At 37.6% G+C, this 23726-nt stretch overlaps 1 protein-coding gene and 1 non-coding gene across 21 annotated transcripts in view; one reads left to right on the plus strand and one right to left on the minus strand.

Moving 5' to 3' along the window:
• NCOR1 (nuclear receptor corepressor 1) overlaps positions 1-23726 on the minus strand; it is a 185405-nt gene that overhangs the window by 42986 nt on the left and 118693 nt on the right. For 14 of the 20 annotated variants that reach the window (XM_054536273.2, XM_054536269.2, XM_054536266.2 and 11 more), the window contains 9 exons: positions 23279-23408; positions 18655-18850; positions 13945-14118; positions 13049-13209; positions 7404-7524; positions 7205-7306; positions 6761-6861; positions 2415-2583; positions 302-442 (listed from right to left, as the gene is read on the minus strand). In XM_054536273.2, coding sequence (XP_054392248.2) covers positions 302-442; positions 2415-2583; positions 6761-6861; positions 7205-7306; positions 7404-7524; positions 13049-13209; positions 13945-14118; positions 18655-18850; positions 23279-23408 — 1295 coding nt within the window. The remainder of the gene's footprint in view (positions 1-301; positions 443-2414; positions 2584-6760; positions 6862-7204; positions 7307-7403; positions 7525-13048; positions 13210-13944; positions 14119-18654; positions 18851-23278; positions 23409-23726) is intronic. The other 6 variants (XM_063718396.1, XM_054536276.2, XM_054536277.2 and 3 more) reach the window with 1 other exon arrangement.
• On the plus strand, positions 23617-23720 carry LOC112129759 (U6 spliceosomal RNA). Its single transcript, XR_002912113.1, has one exon. It is a non-coding gene; the product is annotated as a U6 spliceosomal RNA (small nuclear RNA).

The following is a 23726-nucleotide window of genomic DNA, read 5'->3' on the forward strand; positions in this document are numbered from 1 at the left end:
AAAAGAAGTTCTCATAATAAACTTTGCCTTTTTTAACTCACTTAGCTGAAACAGGAATAATCTGCAAATTGCATGAGCATTCAAATATGGACATTCTAATAGTAACCTATGATATGACCAATTACGCTTAAATTTTACTTCCTTCCATTGTTATGTGCCACTTTATATACAGATATAAACTTAATATAAATATACATTTCAGGTGGAAATGACAGAAATTGCATACAACTTAATTCAACAATGCAAAATTACTAAATAAAATAACATGTAACAAAATAACATTCTGAAAACAATGCTTTACCCTCTAACGGTGCTGATACAGGAGACTCCCTCATTGACATCCCTTGCTTTATATTTCCTTCCACTGATTCATAGCTTCTCTTTAAACTGATTTCATGAGCTGTTCTCGGACTCCTAGTCCCTTCTCGGGCATTCTTAATATCTACAGAATACACAAACAAGACTTGCTCAGAGCACATGGTATAAAATGTACAGTAAATAGGTTAATTTCATAGTCTATCTTATAAAAATAATAATATTAAAACTTGTCATAACCTACAATAAAATATGTGTAGATGATTCATAAAAATATTTTCATTCATTCAAATATGTTTATTGATGCCTACTGTGTGCTAGGCATAAGCTAGCTTTGCAGATAAGATTAACCAAGTTTCTGCATGAAACTTACCCAATAGTGGTAGGTACAGATTATGTAGTACAATAAGCTATGAAAGGAGAAGTATAATGTGCTATGAAAATGCTAGGAGAGAAACCTAACACCTTCAGGTTCAGATAAGCCTGCTCAGAGAAAGCAATGTGTAAGCTGAGAATGAAGGATGAATAAGAGTTGTTCATGTCAAAGGTAATAGGAGGAAAAAGTACAGGCAGTGTGAACAATGAACACAAAGACCCCAAGGTGAGACAGAGAAAGGTACATTAAAAGAACATAAGCTTGGTAACTGGCTAATGTGTAGAGTGGAGTTGGGAGGAAGACTGTGGGGGAGTTGGGAGGAAGACTGTGGGGGAGGTAAATATAGGGGACTAAAGGGAAAAGTGAGAACGGAAAAATGTGAAGAGCTAAGCTGAAAGCAGCTCCTGGAGGGGTTATAAAGCTAAGGTAGGGGCTTGCAGTTATATCAAGGGTGATGGAAAAATCAATCAAGGAGTGACGTGGTACACACTTTGAATATGGGTGAGACTGAAGGTAGGGAGATGAGTTAGGTGGCTGCTGGGTTAAAGATGATGGTGACAGTGGTGAATACAGAGTAATGGATGGATTCTAGACACTTTAGGAAAATAAACAGTAATGGCTTAGTGATTTGGTGGATGTGGAAAGAAACAGAGGTGTGTAGACTTCTGATTTGGACAACGTACATTATTAATTTCTTAACCCCAAAAACAAAATGTTAATCATAATATGCCAGACGTGTAAAGGAGAGGGAAACAAGAATGCTATCAAGCGTTTTGCAGCATCTGGCACTATGTACACACATACTTTATTTCTTTGTATTGGAAGAGAAAGAAAGCATAGCTAATGACTACTCCAAGGTCACAGAGTCAGGTGCAAATAAGAACTCAAACTCAGTCAAAACTTTGGCTAATATTTCTATCACATTTGAGTCATTCTTATAAAATACTACTGAGAAAATATAACAAGAATACATCTAAAAAAAAGTACATAGACATTAAAATAGTTTTATTAAGGAGTATTTAATATTCTTATCAAGATTATCAGAATATTATCTACCCTCTAATTCTTTTTGTTTGTTTGTTTGAGACAGAGTCTCGCCCTGTCGCCCAGGCTGGAGTGCAGTGGCCCAATCTCAGCTCACTGCAAGCTCTGCCTCCCGGGTTCACGCCATTCTCCTGGCTCAGCCTCCCGAGTAGCTGGGACTACAGGCGCCCGCCACCACGCCCGGCTAATTTTTTTGGTATTTTTAGTAGAGACGGGGTTTCATCATGTTAGCCAGGATGGTCTCCATCTCCTGACCTTGTGATCCGCCTGCCTCGGCCTCCCAAGGTACTGGGATTACAGGCGTGAACCACCGCGCCCAGCCTATCTACCCTCTAATTCTTAATTCATAAAACATGAATCTCTTCAAAATAAAAGTATTCCATTAAAGTTCAACAAAGGCTCTTTACCTAAGCTAAACTGACTGACCACAGTCGATAATCTTAGCTACCACCTATGGAACATTTAATATGAGCTCTGTGTTGTTAATTACTTTTCATTGACTGAGCTGATATTCACAAAATTCTCATGAGACAAGTATTACTAACCCCATTTACTGAGAGAAAACATAGGCTCAGCAAAGATAAACTGACTTCCAGATAGCAGAAATGTGGGAAAACCCAAGCCTATGTTTTTAGCACATATTGTAATACTGGCTTTGGTGCATACATATAATACTTACTATCATATGACAAGATATGTCCACTTTTGCCTTCATAAATAACATGGCCTTTGGATGCAGCTTCCTCTCTGCCTTTCTCAGGACTGCTGTCTTCAATAGGCATTCTAGAAATGGACCCCTTCACCAAAGCCTCTGTTGGTATGCCAGTCTGGGGCAGAGCCGGGGTGCCCTGCCATCAAATCAAGCATAAATAGCAGAGGAGTCACTCACTCGAGTTTAGGGAAAACACAAAGTGCTCAGAAAATTTAACCTATAACAGAGTCTGGCTAATCTATAGCTTCAAAGAAGAAAGCACACATACATGAAAGGAAATTAGACATTGAATTTTTATCAACATGAAGACATCTTGTACCTTCATCCTTCAACTCAGCCACATAACACTTAAAATTATGACAGGTATATTAGGTGAAATCAACTTTGCTCTCACCTTCATGTGAGGACTCTATTACAGGATTTAACTCTCAGAAGTTTCTCTTAAGGACTAAAACCAAGTAAATGTAACAGCTTTTATTAGGTTGTTGCAAATGTAATTGCAGTTTTTGCATTGTTGAAATTTGCCGTTTGATACTGGAATACATTCTTAAATAAATGTGGTTAAGTTCTTGTTTTCTTTTGAATGTAGTTATGTAATATATCATTTTAATGTGCATTTGTCACTTTGTTTTTTGTTAATGACTTATTACTTGCTGTTTTATATTTATTTTAGACGATGAAAATTATGTTATACAAAAAGCAAATTCAAGTGATTTTCTTATTCAAGTTCAAAATGGGTCGTAAAGCAGCAGAGACAATTCATAACATCAACAATGCATTTGGCCCAGGAACTGTTAACAAGCATACAGTGCAGTGGTGGTTCAAGAAGTTTTACAAAGGAAACAAGAGCCTTGAAGATGAGGAGCATAGTGGCTGGCCATCGGAAGTTGACAACAACCAACTGAGAGCAATCATTGATGCTGATCGTCTTACAACTACACGAGAAGTTGCCAAAGAACTCAACGTCAACCATTCTATGGTTGTTTGGCATTTGAAACAAACTGGAAAGGTGAAAAAGCTCAGTAAGTGGGTGCCTCATGAGCTGAGCGAAAATTTTTAAAACTGTCTTTTTGAAGTGTCTTCTCTTATTCTAGGCAACAACAAACCATTTCTCAATTGGATCATGACATCCGATGAAAAGTAGATTTTATACAAAAACTAGCGACAACCACCTCAGTGGCTGGACTGAGAAGAAGCTCCAAAACACTTCCCAAAGCCAAACTTGCACCAAAAAAAGGTAGTCTGCTGCCAGTCTGAGCCACTACAGCTTTCCAAATCCCGGCAAAACCATTACCATATGTCAAGTATGCTCAGCAAATGAATGAGATGCACTGAAAACTGCAATGCCTGCAGCCAGCACTGGTCAACAGAAATAGCCCAATTCTCCACGACAACACCTGTGTCACACAACCAATGCTTCAAAAATTGAATGAATTGGGCTACGAAGTTTTGCCTCATCTGCCATATTCACCTGACCTCTCTCTCTACCACTTATTCAAGCATCTCGACAACTTTATGCAGGGAAAATTCTTCCACAACCAGCAGAATGCCTTCCATGGCTGGGTGTAGTGGCTTGCGCCTGTAATCCCAGCACTTTGGGAGGCCGAGACGGGCGGATCACCTGAAGCCAGGGGTTCAAGACCAGCCTGGCCAACATGGTGAAACCCCATCTCTACTAAAAATACAAAAATTAGCCAGGTAGGGCTGCGCACACCTGTAATTCCAGCTACTTGGGTGGCTGAGGCAGGAGAATCACTTGAACCCTGGAGGCAGAGGTTGCAGTGAGCTGAGATGGCACCACTGTACTCCACGCTCCAGCCTGGGCAACAGAGCAAGACTCTGTCAAAAAAGAAAGCAAGCAAAAAGGAAGGAAAGGAAAGGTAAGGAAAGGGAAGGAGAGGAGAAGGGAGGAGAGGAGAGGAGAAGGGAGAGGAGGAGGGGGAGGGGAGGGGAGGGGAGGGGAAAGAAAAGGAAGGGAGGAAGAGAAAAGAGAAAGAAAATGCTTTCTAAGAGTTTGTCGAATCTCAAAGCATGTATTTTTATGCTACAGGAATAAACAAGATTATTTCTCATTGGCAAAAATGTGTTGATTGTAATGGTTCCTATTTTGATAAAGATGTGTTTGAGCCTAGTTATAATGATTTAAAATTCACAGTCTGAAATCACATCTTTGCACCAACCTAATATAAATTTTCTAATAAAAATAAGATGATAAAGTAAGTTTTAAATTTAGAGTACTACAACTTTCTCTCAAATTGTGATATGAGGGAAAAATAACTTTCAAATATCAAACTGACTACTAGATTGTTAGGCCTTTGGATGCCTCCGTGTTGTGACACTGATTCAGTTTAGGTCAGGTTATCTATATTTTCACCATCATCAATCCTCCTCTGGGGTTGCCAATGACCATGATTCTTTTTACCCTTCCTTTAAGCAGCAAGCCCTTCCTTCAAGGAAAATTGTTCATAGAACCTAATACGTAGAGCATTTTGCAAGAGAGAGTAGCTTGGCATAAAATAGGAGTTAGAGGCCTAGACTGAGTTTACTCACACATTTAGGGTCACCACTATACTCTGAGGACTGCTAAAACCCTAGAGAGCACAATCTGATACCATATGCTTAAGAAAAGCGATAAGAGACATACATTTACTTGTCCAGTCATTAAGTGAACTCATTAGTAAGTGTCTAGAAATCCTTAACACCCACTTCAGAAGTACTCATGTCAAATGCACAAACAGATTTTAAACAGATAAAATTTAGTCCCCTTTGGCCCAGTTCATACTCTTTCTTCCCACAGTTTGGATGCCAGAGTGAAGAGAAAGAATAATACATACAGGCCCATTTACTTCCCTCTGTCCATATTAAAGTATTAACTTGCTGTTAAAACAGAAACACACTGAGCCAATAGAAAAGAAGACTTTTTTTTTTGAGACGGAGTCTTGCTCTGCCACCCAGGCTGGATGGAGTGCAGTAGCACAATCTCAGCTCACTGCAACCTCCGCCTCCCAGGTTCAAGTGATTCTCCTGCCTCAGCCTCCTGAGTAGCTGGGATTACAGGCGCACACCACTATGCCCGCCTAATTTTTGTATTTTTAGTAGAGACGGGGTTTCACCATGTTGGTCAGGCTGGTGTCAAACTCCTGACCTCGTGATCCACTCGCCTTGGCCTCCCAAAGTGCTGGGATTACAGGCGTGAGCCACCACGCCTGGCCTAAAAAGAGAGATTTTAAGAGTCAGTATGTAACTTTCTTTTCTTCTGTTTTTAACTTAACCACTCAAGGAAGTAGTATGTAAACTACATTTCAGAAAGAAATCACCTGGGAACCTCATTAAAATGAGGATTTTAATTCACATGATCTAGAGTGGGGACTGACATTTCTGCATTATTCTAGCAAGCTTCCCAGTGATGCCAATGCTTTGGTGCACAAACCACACTTGGCCAGCAAAGCCCTAGCTGAATCAGCGAAGGGCTTGGGAAAACACAGACTGCCAGTCCCCACCAACGAGGGTTGGGTTTCAGTAAATCTGCGGTAAGCTCTGAAAACTTATATGTGTAGCAATTTTCTAGGTGATTCTGATGCTACTGGTGTCGGGATCATACTTCGAGAACAACTGTCTTATAGGATAGCAATTCGGCAAAGACAAAACTTGTGACAATGAATGAACACTTTAGAAAATGCAAGGCACAGGTTTCTGTTTACAATGATTTCCCAAAACAGAATTTTCCCTCTTACGCGTATACATAAAGAGGCTAAGAACTTTTAAAATATCAAGTTAAAATTAACAACTAACTGAGAGAAATTTTATTAATCAAAATTGGTGATTTATTTAGCCCAAAATTGGAAGGTTTCTGGTGCTTTTGTTAATGCCATCCACATTTCCTGGTTTAGCATTAGATTCTAACAAGGCAGCTCACATACTGAGATTCTAGAACTACCTCTCCACCAGGGCAAAAGTAAGCAAATAATTCATAATGATTTTCTTCTCAATTTCTATTTAGGCTAAACACACGGTAAAAGCTTTTCCAGGAAGACAATAAGAGGTGCATCAATTAGAACATATTTCTTTTTCCAGTTTGCAAATAAGTGACCTTTTCAAATGAACCAAAGTATACATAATATAGCTTGCAGTCAAAATGATCACATTAATGTCTCTGTGGAGACAGTTTGCAGATCTAGGTTTTACTACCATTGAGACCCAGTCCCATAATGCAGAAAAACGAACTTAAGCCACAAAATAGCCAAAGTGCTAAGAATTATTTATCATTTTTTCCTGAGCTGCTGTTGAGTATATCAGAGATGATCGTGACTAACCTGAGTGATAGAGCCCCGCAGGGATGGAATGCTCTCCACTGAAATTTTGCTGGTTGGAGTTCCCCGAGTTATACTTCCTTCTTGTATGGCTCCTGCGGTACCTGAATACAAACAAAGCTATTAGCAAATTACACCCCCAGCCCCTGCCCCAAAACACAAAAAAACAGCCCCTACTTGGGAGAGTACTCAACTAAGAAGAAAAGAAAAAAGCAGCACAAAACCCATCATGTTTGTTTTATTAAAATGTACTTCCAAAATAATACTAAAGAACTGCTGAAAGATGGAACTTCAAGGTTTTAAAATGACTTTTACGTGGAAAGAAAACAAATTTAGAATTTAAAGACTACAGTTAAAAAAGCCCACCATTAAAATATATTAATAACTTACTTTAATAAATTTATTGGGGACAAAAGTTTAACATTTCTGCCAACAAGCATATTTTACCTCTGACTACACCTTCATGTTGGGCCCTGACCAACAGACCCTCAGGTTGTGAGTTTTGGCTTCGGGGAGAAAATTCTTCCTGCTTGATGTAGGGCAAAGTAGCTGTGGAAAGACAGAGAAACATGAAGCAATCCAGTACTAAATTACTGGCTGTGATGCTACAAACGTAGATGCATTATGACTGTATTAACTCACTGACCTGATTTGGCAGATTCCTGTTGCCGTGGCAGTCCAAGAGAGATAGATCCCACTGAGGGCTTGGGTGTTTCTTGAGTGTAGGAAGCCTGATTATGAGAAGTCAAATAAGTGCCTGGTGTTCCCTAAGAAAAAAAAAAAAAAATTTAAAGATTAAACAAACATTGTTTTTTCACAAGGTCAATTTCACAAAGTCAGCATTCCCATTTCTGTTTAAAAAAAAAAATTATACCCTTTCTACCCAAAACTAAGAATAGTTTTTGTAAAACAAGAAAATCTTCATCATGGATTGCTTAAATATAAAAAAAATTTAAAGGGAGTAGGATATGTCTTCTAAAATTACCATACATTACATGTAAATAGTATTTACTATTAATAAATTACATAAATAAAGCACTTATATGTTGCAATCAAAATGTAAGCTACTATTATTAATATTCATTCCAACTAAAAATGCTATGGAGAGTGGTATCAGCAAATACAGCAAAGTAATAAGGACTTCCAAAAACTCTCTTCCATAAAAGCAACAAGAAAACCTGGAAAAATTTTAAGAATCAATCTTTTATTTCTTTTCTTTTCTTTTTTTTTTTTTTTTTTTTTTTTTTTTTTTGAGATAGAGATTTGCTCTATCACCCAGGCTGGAGTGCAGTGGAGCAATCTCAGCTCACTGCAACCTCCACCTCCCAGTCTCAAGCAATGTAAGACTTGACTTTTAAAGAACCCTGGAAATTAACCAAAGGCTTGTAGAAATCTGGAAACATTTATTTAAAAAAGAAAAAAAAAAAAGCTGAATCTAGGTAAAAACAATGGGCTTTGTGGCATTTTAACTTGTTCCATCCTCATTCTCCTGATCAAGCTCTATGGTAGTGTTGAAAACCAAAAGCGCTCAATCATAGTGCAAACCAGCTGCCTGGTAGCCACTAGAAGGGAAAGAGCAAGGCTGGAGCTCCTTAATAGCCTCATTCCCAGGTAACTGTCATTGTTTGACTTGTCTGTTGGTTCTCTGGGAGACTCCATTCACAAAGCTGTCTTTATCTGACCTGACTGGAGTGGGAGAGGAGGTGCAGGCTTGTCAAAAACAATCAGAGGCAACTGATTAACTTCTCCACTGCCTGAGACAGTAGATAACAGCCAGGGTAAACAACAGGCTAACCAAAACACTTAAAAGGAAAAGCCAGGGAATGAGATGTTCATGGGGTCTGAAAAGCTCCAACATATTCCCTAGAACCTAGAATGCTACATGCATGTGCAAGGCTATGAACATGCCTAGGAAAGACATGGGAAGGCCCCATTGCTCTCAACTCAGGCTGCCCTTAAGGCTCTGCACGCCAAGAAGTAAAGACTAAGGCAAAGCTGTCAAGTGCCCAACACACAAAGAGCGCCCCTCAGCAAAGACTGATTTTACTGATTTTAGACATTTAAGGAAATCTCTGTCTAAGCATAAGCTGATCACTAAGTTAATCAGACTTCAGTGGCTACACACAACAAATAATACAGACTTTACAGAATTAGTTAAGAAAAGTCACTAAGCAAATAATAACAGCCAAAAGAAACAACAAGCTCTGAAAAGTGGGGGCGGGGGGGATCCAAGTTCCAGAGTTGCTACATTATACAAAATGTCCAGTTTTTGACCAAAAATTATAAGATACGCAAAGAAACATGAAAGTGTGAGCCATACATATGAAACAGAGCAGGGAACAGAAAATATTCCTGAGCTTTGGGCTCAGGAATAAAGACTTTAAATCAGCTATTATAAATGTATTCCAAGAACTAAAATAAACCATGTCTAAATTAAAGGAGGCCAGGTGCAGTGGCCTGCCTTCTTTAATCCTTACACTTTGGGAAACCCAGGCAGGAGGATCACTTGAGGCCAAGAGTCTGAGACCAGCCTTAACAGTATATTAAGACTCTGTCTCCATAAAAAATAAAAAAAAAATTAAAAGCCAGGCATAGTGGTGCATGCCTGTAGTTCCAGCTACTCAGGATGCTGAGGCAGGATTGCTTGAGCCCAGGAGACTGATGCTACAGTGAGTTAAGATCGTGCCACTGCACTCCAGCCCGAGCAACAGAATTGTTCTAGGAGAGAGAAAAAGAAAAAAAAGAAGAAAGTACAAGAATGATATTTCACCAGATAGAGAATACCAACAAAGAGAAAGAAATCATTAAAAAGAACAAAATAGAAATTCTGGAGCTAAAAAAGTATAAGAACTAGGGGTGGGGGTGGGTCTCAGCAAACTAAGAACGGAAGGAAACATCTTTAATCTGATGAAAGACATCCATGAAAAACTTAACATTTTGCCTAACAGTAAAATACTGAATGCCTTCCTTCTAAGATGAGCAACAAGAAATTCATGTCCATGTTCACCAATTCACTATTCAGTATTCCTGTATCAAGACCATCCTGGCCAACATGGTGAAACCCCGTCTCTACTAAAAATACAAAAAGATTAGCCAGACGGGGTGGCGTGCGCCTGTAGTCCCAGCTACTTGGGAGGCTGAGGCGGGAGAATTGTTTGAACCTGGGAGGTGGAGGTTGCAGTGAGCTGAGATTGCGTCACTGCACTCCAGCCTGGGCAACACAGCAAGACTCTGTCTCAAAAAAAGGAAAAAAAAAAATTCCTAGCCACTTGGAAGGCTGAAGTGGGAGGATCGCTTGAGCCCAGGAGTTGGAGGCTACCGTGAGCTATGATCACACTACTGCAAAGCAAGACTTTGTCCAAAAAAAAAAAAAAAACCCAAAATTTAATGGAATAAAATAGCCAAATATAAATCAAACAAAACATGTACAAATCTCTAAAGTGAAAACTTTAAAGTGCTGCTGAGAGATATAGATAAAAGATATACAAGTTCACAGATTAGAAGATTCGATGTTAAGATTTCCATTTCTACCTCAAATTGATCTATAGATTTAATACAATCCCAACAAAAGTTCCAGCAGATGGGTGGTTCATGGTCTTTTTTTTTTTCTTTTTTTTGGTCTTTTAAACCTTAAACTATAATTTGAAGCATTCTCAGATGTTTGGGGGAAACATCCTCTTAAAATGGTTCCCTGTGCTCGCCTTCTGGGGAGGCAGTGCTGAGCAAGTGAATCATAAAGCATTTATGCATATATAATATGCTCACTGCACCCACCTCTTCCCCACAACCTTTGCCTCTTGGGTGGTTTGTGCTACTTTCCCCTTACTTTGCTACATTTCTATAGTTAAGTTGGTTTTACTTAAATGATTCATGTTTGGGGGGAAAAATAAAAATCTCCTTTAAAACATGTTTCAACTCCTGCAAATAAAATAAATGAAGTGGCGAAAGAAAAGAAAAAAAAAGAGAAGAGAAGAGATCCCAGCAGAATTTTTTTTCTTTAAGTAGACTGACAGATTGTTTCTGCCTCTGCTGCTGCCAGGTGCCCATGAAAAAGTGGGGGCAAAAAAAGAAAAAAAGCAGGTTCTGAAGTATACCCTTGACTGGACCTACCCCGTAGATGATGCTGCCAATTGTGAGCAGTTTCTCCAAGACAGAATTAAAGTGAATGGAAAAGCTGGGAATCTTGGTGGAGGGGTAGTAACTATTGAAAGGAGCAAGAACACAAGCACCGTAACTTCTGAGGTGCCTTTTTCCAAAGGGTATTTGAAATAGCTCATCAAAAAATATCTGAAGAATAAGCTATGTGATTGGTCGTGCATAGCTGCTAATAGCAAAGAGAATTTCGGATTATGTTACTTCCAAATTAACCAGGACAAAGAAGAGAAGGAAGATGAGGATTAAAACCCATTTACCTGGAATGTTTTGTATGAGTTCTTGAATAAAACTTAGGAACCAAAAAAAAGGGGGGAGACAGACATTGATAAGCTGATTATATAATTTATATGAAAATGCAAAAGACATCAAATAGCCAAAACAATCTTGAAAAACAAAAACACTGAAGACTTATACTACATGATTTCAGGACTCACAATAAAGCTATAGTAATCAAGACTGTGGTACTGACAAAAGGATGAACAAGTAGATCAGTGGAACAGCATGGAGACAGTGCAGAAACAGACCCATATATACTGTCAAATGATTTCTAACAAAGGAACTAAAGCGATCAAATGAGTAAAAGAATTTTCAACTGGTGCTATTTTTCAACTAGAAATTTAAATAAAGATGAATGTTAATCCTGACCTCATACTATACACAAAAATTAATTTAAGACTGGTCACAGGCCTCAATATAAAAGCCAAAATTATAAAGCTTTCAGAAGAAAACAGGCAAATATCTCACAACCTTGGAGCAGGCAAAGATTTCTCAGCAAAATAAAACTAATCATAGGAGAAAAAAGTGTGTATATATATTTAGACTATATAAAAATTTGAAACTTCTCATCAAAATACCAGTAAGAAAATAAACAGACAAAAAACAGAGAAAATATTTGTAATACATATATCTAACAGAGAACTTTCAACCATAATAAAGACCCACAACACAGTATCAAAAAGACCCAGTAGAAACAGATAATCAGACTTAAATAGTCACTTCATAGGTGTACAAATGGCCAATAAGCACATGAAAAGTGACCAACATTGTTTGTTGTCAGGGAAATGTAAAATACAACCACAATAAGATATTATTACACACCAAGTATGACTAAAATGACCAAGACTTGACAACAGCAAATGGAGCAATCACGTCTCGTACATTGCTAGTGGCAGCATAAAATTGTAGAACCATTCTGGAAAAGTATAAAACATACATAAACCTAGTAATTCCACTCCCAGGTAATTGTACAAGAAAAATAAACACATATGTCCACAAAGAACCCATTACAAGAATGCCCAGCTTTATGCATAGCTGCCAAAAACTGGAAATAGCTCAGGTTTTCATCAACAGGAGAATGGATAAACAAACTGGTATTACTCAGCAATAAAAAGGAAGAAACTAGTGATTACATAAAACCCTGGATGAATTCCCTAAAACCATTATGCTGGGTTAAAGACAGACACAAAAGAGTACACCATGTTTGATTCCATTCACAGGAAGTTCTAGAAAAGGTAAAACTAATCTACAACAGGGAGTCGAATAGTGGTTGCTTCAGGCAGTGGAAGGGGAGATGGCCTGGGAAGGAACATGAGAAAACTTTCTGAAGTGACGGAAGTGTTCAATAAGTTGACAGGGGTGTCACCACTGATGTACAGTTAGTCAAAACTGATGGAACTGTGAAGACCAGACCATATCTCAATTTTTTAAAAAGTAATGAACCAGAAAAAAGATTTAGTGGCCAAAGTCAGAATAAATTATAACACTAACCACCTACAATTTAATATTTAGAGCCTTTACCATATGTTAGTGAACAAATATTCTACTGTTTGAAACTAAGTTTAAAACTTGGTAAGTTTAGAGTGATGTAAATTAAACCAGGTGGTATGCCAAGTGCCAAGTGTAATTAAATGGGTGGTATGCTATGACCACTCAATCTGGGTACATAACTCATTGAAAATTCTGATTTGTGGCAAGAGTACAGTGACTGCTGCATTTTCTGGTCATTATCTCTTGAAATTTCATATTCAGACAGATTATTATTTATTAGAACTCTGACAAATCAGTGCAAGAAGGAGGGACAAGTTTTAACAAAGCCATATTCAACAAGAAATCTACTGTAAAGAGAAGTCGTTTCACCTGTGAGATGGAGCCTCCCATTATAAAAGATGGTTTTTCTGAAGCCACTGTGGTTTTGGATGACGGGATGAGAGGGGGCGGCGGCCTGGTTGGTCGAGTTGTGGGAAGCCGAACGCCTTCAGGCAGATTAGTTATCACTTGATGTGGAGCAGGCTGAAGGACTTTTAAAAGGAAAGAAAAATGATTTTAAAATAGTCCATTTCCTAGTTTACAGCATGTTACCTCTCTCAGTCATTCCTGAATTTTTAAATCACTAATTAAGAAATGTAAGATGACACCAACAATGAACACTTCTATTTTAAATTTCTCATTCACGTAAGCCTGTATACATATTTAAGTCACAAATACTATTTGTGGGGTTGAAATATTCAACTCCCTTTCAAACCAGAGCTTTCAAGCTGATGCTCATTTCAAACTTCTTCTGCTTAGCATAGCAAACATCAGTCTTCAAAAATTTTTTCTCTCTCGCTATCACTCTTAGGGTACTTCTTAAAAACAGCTGATAACACTACTTCATAGAATGCACAGACATGACTGACAACCAGTTATACATCCTTTTTGCATCTTGCATATTCTGAGAAACATTTACTGATTCCGGCTCTCACAGAACACTTGAATTTTGGGGATAGGGAGATCTCAAGACTTTTACAAATTCATGTACTCTTCTTAAAGGAAGAGCCAGTCAATGTCACAGTATAAATGTGTGAACACAAATTTCCCAGTGGCCCAGTGAACTCAACTAAATACAACTGATGATGGAACGCAGAGAAACAAAGTCATTCTGAAACAGCAAGGACATGTCCTGGAAGAGCAGTTCATTCACGAGATTAAACCACTCACGTGGAACATCTGTGGGTGGATGGCCAGCAGTCACTGCACAGAGGAGTGATATTTACCTGGCGGGACACTATAGCGGGCTGCACTCATATCAGGCTGTGGAGCGGCTTTACTGACTTCTCTTGGAGAAAGCCTACACGGTGAGGCTGACCTTGCTGCAGTATTGTGCATCTGTGCTTTCTGTTCTAGAGCACGTTTGACCTCAGCATAAGGCATATAGGCGACTGATTTTCCTATGAAAGTTAAAGTTATCAAAATAAAGGAAGAACCCCAAATTAAAATAGTAAGTGTGAAAGGACCAAGCCCACACCATCCAGGGGCGGATCCGACTATAAACTAATATTAAAGTCTAAAACTCCTGGGGGCAAAATCCACCCACAGAGAAGTTAAGAAATCCTGTAAATCTAAATCTTCTGTGTATCCTCAAAAATTCACTTACGAGTTTTCCCTTTAAAGGAACAAGAACTTCTCTTTCCTCTTAAGGAGAATCAAGTGTTTTCACAAGCAATAAAATCACAAGAGGCAAACATCAGATTATCAAGCAATTCTGTTAATTCAAATCTGGCCTGACTGGAGGTTATCAGCTTTGCGAGGATTTCGCAAGTCTTATAATTAGCCTGTTGAAGCTCACTCCTTGCTAATAGTCACAGAAATATATTTAATTAAGAAATGGAAGAAGCCTTTCAAAAGATGCAGATCAAACTAATCCAAAAATCCTACATAAGTATATAAAAACCATGAATATAACTACAATAATACTAATGAAAATTACTTATCATGTAAGTTACCTCCACATAAAGCATAAAGAAACTTTAAATATTTTAAAGGGCACACCAGAAATGCAGTCATATTACGACTTTAAAATATATAGTTTCTTTTTAAAATGGAACATCTGTAATTTTTGAAAATCAAAAAAGCACAAAGTAAAACTCATTTGTAACCCTGACCACTTAGATTTGTACCATTTTAATGTCTGTCAGAATAAATTCCCACTCATTTTATTTATTATTTTCATTACCTAGTTGTATCCATTTATCTTTCCAAGTAAATCTAAATTTAAAATCATTTTAAGTACTTCCTCTCAAAACAAAGAATAACTGGAATTTTCATTAGACTTGTATTAAATTTATGAATAAACACAGGTGACTTGACATTTTATACTAATGAGTTTTCTAGTTGAGAAATCTTGTTTTTGTCAGATAGTTCCATACATTGCTTGTTAAAAATTATTCCTAGATATGTCATATTGGTAAGAAAACCATCTCTTTCATATATATGAGTTTATATAAATAAACCTGATTACTGCAGACATACAGGAAAGATGTGGATTTCTGTGTAATAATTTTTTCTGAAAAACCTAATGAACTTTCCTTTTAGCTCTAATAACTTTTAAGTTGATTCTTTTAGGCTTTCTAGGTGAATAATCTTATCCTGTAAATAATTTGTCTTTTCCCTTCAAATACCTAAACCTCTTATTTCCTTACTACACTATCTTTTGTAAGGTGCTTTTAAAAATCAGAAACAACTACGAAAATATCAACTGATATTCAAGTGCTAGGCAGTGTGCATTACATACAATATCTATTTAGCCCTCAAGACCAATGTGATTATTAATACCATTTTACAGATAAGGAAACTGAGGCTCAGAAAAACCGCACCTAATTGCCCAATCAAAGTCTACCAGCGATTTTTTTAAAAGCAGTATAATTCCGGACCGCTAGCTCTAAACCACAGTGCAACAGTGTCTCACTAAAGGACTGGGTGTGGAATTTCAGATGTCTCTGGGATATCCATCAAGATGACGGTACTTTTTCCTTCTTTGACATATTAATATAATGAATTAGAGTAAGTATCCTAATACTGAGAAAACAGATTTATGAAATAACCCAACTCCAAAAGAAAATCACCACTTCTTTCCTAGAGAATTTAATATGATAATGTATTAAAAATCCAATGTCTGATTATTTTACCATTTCCAGTAAGTTTATAACTATGTTTAAAAAAAAAAAAAAAAATCCACTGGTCATAGTAGTGTGTGTTTTTTTTTTTTTTTTTTAACGATGGAAATTTGGATGGTTCTAAACACAGCTATTTAAATCACCATGTACCCAGAGCAGGAAAAGAAAAACAGCAACAGCAACAAAATAAACATGCAACAAACTAGGGTCGGTTACATAGAAGCATTAACTCTTATTTTAATTGGATAATTTTGTTAAATTTGCATTAGAAGTTCAATTCTAACTCTACCTCCATATGCTTAAGTTTGAGTTCCTTCACTGTAGAAAAGAGGCTTAAAAGTTATCAGTAAAGCAGAGGTCAACTCGTGTAAATGTTACTGGTAAGTGAAAACAATTCTCTAAGGTTTTTTTTCAACCTCTTCTACAGATGGGAAAAGCTTTAAGCAACTTAAAATAGGCATACCTACAGTAATTATTTATACCATTCACATTAAGAGAAATAAATACAACCAAATAGTTGGACAACAAGTGCTGCCTGTTACTTGCTAAAAGAGACCATGAAGGGAAAAGTAAAAACTATGGCCCTAATTCAGGTGGACTATACCAATATTTGGTGATACTTTACACATAAATCCATACTATCACTATTCTTCACATTCTATAAATGAGGTTAAATTTAAACCATTTTTGTCAAACATTCTAGACACAAGCATCTTAACTGCAAACATTTAAATGTTATTTGAAAGGTTATCCTATACACTGAACTACAGGATAGACTCAAGGAAAGACTTCTGGTACTTGTTAAACAAATTACAGGATGAATACACTAGGGAGATTAGATAAAACAAAACAACCTTCGGATAAACTTTCCCTACTTTGTAGAGCATCACCTTCGACCAAACTGTAAAATTCTTAATGTCATACTAATCAAAAGTATAATTACAATTTGGTTTTAAGATGACTGAACTATGATTAAAAATTAGGATACCACTGAGATCTAAACCACGTGTATTAATGTGACTAACACAGAGAAATACAATTCACAGTTTGGAGTCTCAGAATTTGGGGCTCTAGCCTGGTTCAGTTTCTTCATTTCCCAAATACAACTCATTTTATAAAGCAGATCAATAAAAGATATTGAGGCTTTAAAATTATGATACCCATACTAAAATGACCCAGATATTACTAACAATAATGTTATGCTTTGGCATAAGTTCAACAAATGATACCATCTGAATGTCATTTTTCTAACTTTTATTACTTCTTCACAAAATCTATCCTAAATAATTAATGTGAGGAATACATCCAGAGACTTTTATTCTCTGAAGTATCATTTTCCACTGACAGATTTCCTCATAACTGGAATGTTCAAAGACAAACACCTGCGATAAGTCCATTAATACCCTGTGGTGAAACACGATAAGGATATCTCCATTATGTCATTCATTTATAATTCATTCCTTTAAGGTGTAATTACTGAGTACATGTTGTGTCAATTACAGAACTAGGGATTAAGAATTCCCTAGACCGAACAGAGTAAAAGCCTAAAAGTTATCAATATTTCTACCTTCATTGAAGGACATATTCATTTAGCACCTTTTATATTCCTTGGTGGATATTATCATTCTGGTTCACATTTTTCCTAGCACAAGATTTATGTTTAAAAGATAACAAGTTTAAATTTAAAACTCTAACATAAGAGGTTCAGTGTATTAGGCAACTAATAACTCAATATTGGTGTGATCTGGGCAGAGTCAGCAGGATCAGTTAAGTACCACAGTTCCTATTTCATATTAAATAACCCTTGGAATGCATGGCATTGTAAAGCTAATAGCTCTTATTTAGCTAAAGTACTGTAAAGAATCTTCTGAATCATTCAGACTATTTCAGTATTCTTATATTCTAAGCATATCATAGCATATAAGTAGACTATAAACTCATTCTTAACCAGAAACATGTGCCAATTCTTCTAACCATGTCAGAAGAATGTATTAAAACATAAAAATCACCCCTTCTTTTTTTAAAGAAAGTAAAAGTGTATCACACACCAACTAAAACAGCAACGGACCAACTCAAATCTATCACTTGAAATAAAAACAGTGATGTAACAATGAAAACAGGTACCTCCATAGTCTCTACTGTGTATATACAGTACTAATACACTAATTAATATGTAATAACATGCTACATTATACATAAAATAACACAGAGCCACCTGTTATATAACAATACCGAATGCTCCTTCCTTAACTTTACGACCACAGCAAGGTAGACATGTACTATTATTTTCATTTTACAGATGAGAAAACTAAAGCTATGAAAGGTTAAGTGACTTGCCTGTGGCCACACAGCTGGCAAATGCCAAGGTGAAGGCTTAGCCAGCGTCTGATTGGAAATATCCACTACACAAAGTTGTGTCTCTCATCTACCAGAGAATGTGAATATTACACTGTAATATTTGAAGGTGATTTGCTTCAAGGACAGGACAACAATTCTCACTTACTCTGAAAATTCAGATGAATGGAACATAAAGCATGACTTTATTTATAATGTCTTCCAGCATAAAGATGAATATCAGAAAATTCACATGAACTAGAATGCTATTACAAATGTTACCGGCATCCTTTAGTAGTTAATACTACTAACATTTCTTCATAGTTTAAGGTCAATTTAAGGAACTGTGTCTGTTAAGGACAAATATAATAATCAACTGGGAGGCTGACAACTTACAAAGCACAATGGACACTCCTTTTGGGTTTAGCTTTATTTCCCTTCATAAAAGTTCTCTTGGTGATAGCTCTATTTACCTACCTTCCCACTCTCTGTTTGGACTCTTGGACGTGCCACATGGACTTGTAGAACTTCTACATTCCAAATCTATCTGTTCTTGTCTCTGCCGCTGCTCCTCCAGGAGTGCTGACTCATGCATTGCTTTAATGTGTCGCTGGTAGAGAGCATAGCCACTCACTGGGGTTCCAATTGGTATGTTACATGGGGTGCAGGATACCTATAGGAAGAAAATAAATTGAAATATGCAAACAACCAATGTAATAATTGCCATCTGTTACAAGTAATGTAATGCTTATTTCTGTCATGTTATTGGTTGAACTGATTTTATCATTTTTTAATCAAAGTTATCTTCAAGAATAATGCTTAAGGCATTGCAGTGGCTCATGCCTGTAATCCCATCACTTTGGGAGGTTGAGGCAGCAGACCACCTGAGGTCGGGAGTTCAAGACCAGCCTGGCCAACATGGGGAAACCTCGTCTCTACCAAAAATACAAAAATTTAGCTGGGTGCGGTGAGGCATGCCTGTAGTCCCAGCGACTCCGGAGGTTGACACATGAGAATCACTTGAGCCTGTGAGGCAGAGGTTGCAGTGGGCTGAGATTGCACCACTGCACTCCAGCCTGGGCAACACAGCAAGACCTAGTTTTCTTTCAGAACTGATCACAATATAAATCACACAAGCTGTAATAAGAGAAATCAAAAATCAGAAATTACAACACATGTGTCTGATTCTAATTTATGGCAGCCAAGTCCCTTGTGGCCCTAGGTCCCATCCCTCATCTCTCTTTCACCAGGGATCAGATCCATTAATATATTTTTTTCTTTTTTTTTTGAGACATAGTCTCACTCTGTTGCCCAGGCTGCAGTGCAATGGTGCAGTGCAATGGTGCAATGGTGCAATCTTGGCTCACTACAACCTCCACCTCCCGGGTTCAAGCAATGCTCCTGCCTCAGCCTCCCAAGTAGCTGGGATTACAGGCGTGCACCACCACACCCGGCTAATTTTTCAATTTTTTTTAGTAGTGAAGGGGTTTCGCCATGTTGGCCAGGCTGGTCTCGAACTCCTGGCCTCAAGTGATCTGCTTGCCTCAGCCTCCCAAAGTGCTGGAATTACAGGTATGAGCCACCATGCCTGGCGGATCACATCCATTTATGTTGATTTAAATGTCATCCATTTGTTAATGATTCACAAATTTTCTACTTCCTCAAGACACTTTCTCCAAGTTCCACACTTAAATAAAATGGTCTACCTAACAACTCCATTTGCGATATCTCAAGGAAGCTCAGAACTTATGTTAACGGGAACTTCCCATTTTCGAAACTCCATTCTTCTTCAGTTGCTCTCCATTTTAGACATGGAACCTCAGGTGCTTCAGCCAGAAACCTGGCAGCCATCCTTGACTAATCAATCTCCTCCTCTCCCACAACCAATTCATTCACATAGCCATTCCCTTAGGATAGAAATGGACTGTTCCTTAGATAGGCCATCCATAACCATCCAATAAAACATGGTGATTCCCTCCCTGTTTTCCTTCTCATTGTGGCCTGTTCACTGCTTTCACAGTACACAGTATTTGCCAGTTTGAAACTGTTTTATTTTTCTGTCTCTCTGACTTTACGAAGAAAACAACCCAAGCTGTTTTGTCCAATACTTAAAAAAATAGCCCAGAACACAGTCCAGGATTAAATACCTCATGAATAACAAATATCCCTAGAAAGCCCTAGAGGTCTGACTTTTTTTAGAATCTGGTAACTTAAGACTTCCATAGTTTTTCCCCTAGCGTAAGTAGTATTATTCACTGATCCTAAAACCCATAACTTTCTTGCCTTTGTGCTTTGTCTTACATGTAAACATAGCTTTTCCTCCTTTTGCTATAACGCCAAATGAGCTGTTTTGATCCAATGAAAACATTATTTCTTATGCAGAGTCTTCTGTAAGTTTCTAATTAAGAAGACACTCCCTCTTCTCCAAAACATCCATAGTATTTTTTAACCTAATAGAACATCGCATTTTAATTCATTTTAACCTTTACGATAATTTTTTTTAATGTCTTTTTTTTGAGACAGTGTCTTGCTTTTTCACCCAGGCTAGAGTGCAGTGGCACCATCTCACCTCACCACAACCTCAAACTCTCAAGCTCAAGGAATCCTCCCACCTCAGCCTCCCAACCACAGGCACATGGCACCATGCAGAGCTAATTTTTTTGTTGTTTTTTTTTTGGAGAGACAGGGTTTCGCCATGTTGCCCAAGCTGGTCTTAGAACTCCTGCGGTCAAGTGATCCACCCACCTCGGCCTCCCAAAAGTGTTGGAATTACAGGTGTGAGCCACCACGCCCAGCCTCCTCGCCTTATTATGCAGACCAGTCCCCAAGTTTTTTGAAATCAGAGGCTATAATATATAAATACTCTCCACAATATTAAGAACATTGTCTTAAACTAATCACTCAATAAGTGTCCGTTTGAATGAGTCCGTGAATAAACAAATGTTTAATGATCTTTTTGTGGTAAGTACACAATTAAAAACTTTTACCACTTATTATTTGAGACAGAAAACACATTTTTGAATAAAGCAAGAGCTTTAAATATTTGAATAAATAGAAAATAACTAAAGAAAAGAACAATACCCAAGATTGGAATTCAGTATCAAAAATGAGTCAAATTTTACAGATTAAGGTAAAATGTAAATAAAATATACTTGAAATCTGTAGATTATTAAGGTAAAATATAAAAATAAACTAGACTTGAAATTGTATACTGGAGTTAGCCATAATCTCTATAATTTATTCTAAATATTCAAAACCTAATTACATGCTTAATGCTACTACTGTTTTACGGCTCCTTATTGCTGTGGTTACAAACAAAAACAGGACTTACTAATATTTATGGCTACAGCATTATATTTCTTTTTTTTCTTAACTGGAAATGACCGTTTCAATCATCACAAGTCATTTGAAAAAGCAATGTACTAAGGATATAACCTTTGGTTATCTCAAAGAGTTTACTCAAAGTTAGACTCAGCATCTTCCTACCCTTCTCTCCCATATGTCTTAGCACTCCCTAACCCAAGCCCAGCACAAGAGGATATAAGAAAAACCAAGGTACTAAAATCAAGGACTGACCATACAAGTACTAGTCACAATAGTCCAGAGGTGGAAGCAATCCAAATGTCTATGAATGGATGAATGAATAAAATGTGGTATACAGATACAATGGAGTATTATTCAGCCTTTAAAAAGAAAGAAATTCTGGCACCTGCTAAGTATACCTGGAGGACATTATGCTGAGTGAAATAAGCCTATCACAAAATGACAAATACTGTATGATTTCATTTATATGACATAGTGTGGTACAATAAAAATTAAATATTTGGTCCATCTCCCAAAGACTTTTTTTGTTCCAAATCTTTAGAATTTCCAGAGCAGTAAGAGTGTCTTTTGTATGCTAACAAGATGACTCCTGGCTGGGGCCTCTAGATTGCCTCAGGATAAGGGCTGACAGCCCAAAAAACCACAAGGCAGGAGGCTAGAACTTCTTTGGGGATTGGGGTAGGATGTCTCTCAATATTTTGTCCAGACTGGGTTTGAACTTGCAATCCTCTTGCCTCAGCCTCCCAAATAGCTGGGAATACAGGGCTGGGACTACTGGCGGGCACCACCACGCCCAGCAAGGGCTGGAACTTTCAGCTCCATCCAGCTCACCCCACCCCCAACCCTCCAGGGAGAGGAGAGGGGCTAAAGGTTCATGCACTCATCACCAATGGCCAATGATTTAATCATTCATACCTATGTAATGAGGCCTTCATAAAAACCCCAAACGATGGGGTTTAAAGAGTTTCCAGATTGGTGAACACGTGGAGTTGCTAGGAGAGAGGCAGACCTAGAGCGGAGACAGAAGCTCCACACCCCTTCTACACACCTTGCCCGATCCATCTCTTCCATTTGGCTGTTTCTGAGTTATATCCTTTATAATGAACCAGTAATTATAAGTAAAGCACTTTCCTAAGTTCTCTGAGGCATTTTAGCAAATTATGGAACCTGACGGGGAGAGTCGGAGGAATCCCCAGTCAGCAGCCTAGTCAGAAGTGTGAGTAACCTGGGGACTCAATATCTATAAAACTGGCATCAGAAATGGGGGTAGCCTTGTGGTACTGAGCCCTTACACTTGTGGTATTAGACGATTACGCCGGGTAGTTGGTGTCTGAATTGAACTGAACTGTAGGAACCTAGTTGGTGACCAAAGAGGTGGAGAATTTGTTGGTGTGAGGAAAAAACCCATACATTTGGTATAGTAAGTATTGTGGGAAAGAACAGTTCATTCGTATCTAAACTGTGTGTTAAATTCATAGGACCAGAAAGCAGAACAGTGGTTACCAGTGGCAAGCGGCAGGAGGAAGAGAGGAGTTGTTTGTTTAATTTCGCATTCGAAAGATGAAAAGGTCCTGGGGATCATTTTCTAAACAATGTCAATATACTTAACACACTTAACACTAGTGAACTGTATACTTAGAATTGGTTACGATTATTAATTTCATGTTATGTTTTGTACCACTTTTTTACTGAAGAACCAATTAAAGAACAGAAGAAACATGTCTATGAAGGTCTCAGTTTTTCATCTTTAGTTTTCTTCCTCACAATAAAAACTTACCATTGGTGGGATAACAGCAGCTCGATGCTGAAGCTGTGGCAGATCCAGTGGATTTGGTTTTAATGGGGATGAGACTAGTATAGATCCAGTGGGGTTTAACAGTGAAGGCTTTGAGTCCATAGGAAACATTCTGCAATTGCAATTTAAAATAAAGATAAATGAATACATTTTTTAAGACTCAAACATATAATCACTATAATTTCTTCTAAGTTAGTATGTACATACACATGCACACATGGACACATGGACACACATATATTAACCCATATAAAATATTTGGACAGTTAAGGAAAAAGGAACCTACAAAGCTGATTTTCCAGATAAAGAAACTGAATATCGTACTCACTTCAGCAGCACACATACTAAAATTGAAATGATACAAAGATTACCATGGCCCCTGTGCAAGAAAAACATAAAAATTTGCAAAGCATTTTATATTAGAAAGAAA

The sequence above is a fragment of the Pongo abelii genome, chromosome 19 (assembly GCF_028885655.2).
Source record: "Pongo abelii isolate AG06213 chromosome 19, NHGRI_mPonAbe1-v2.0_pri, whole genome shotgun sequence".
NCBI lineage: Eukaryota > Metazoa > Chordata > Mammalia > Primates > Hominidae > Pongo > Pongo abelii.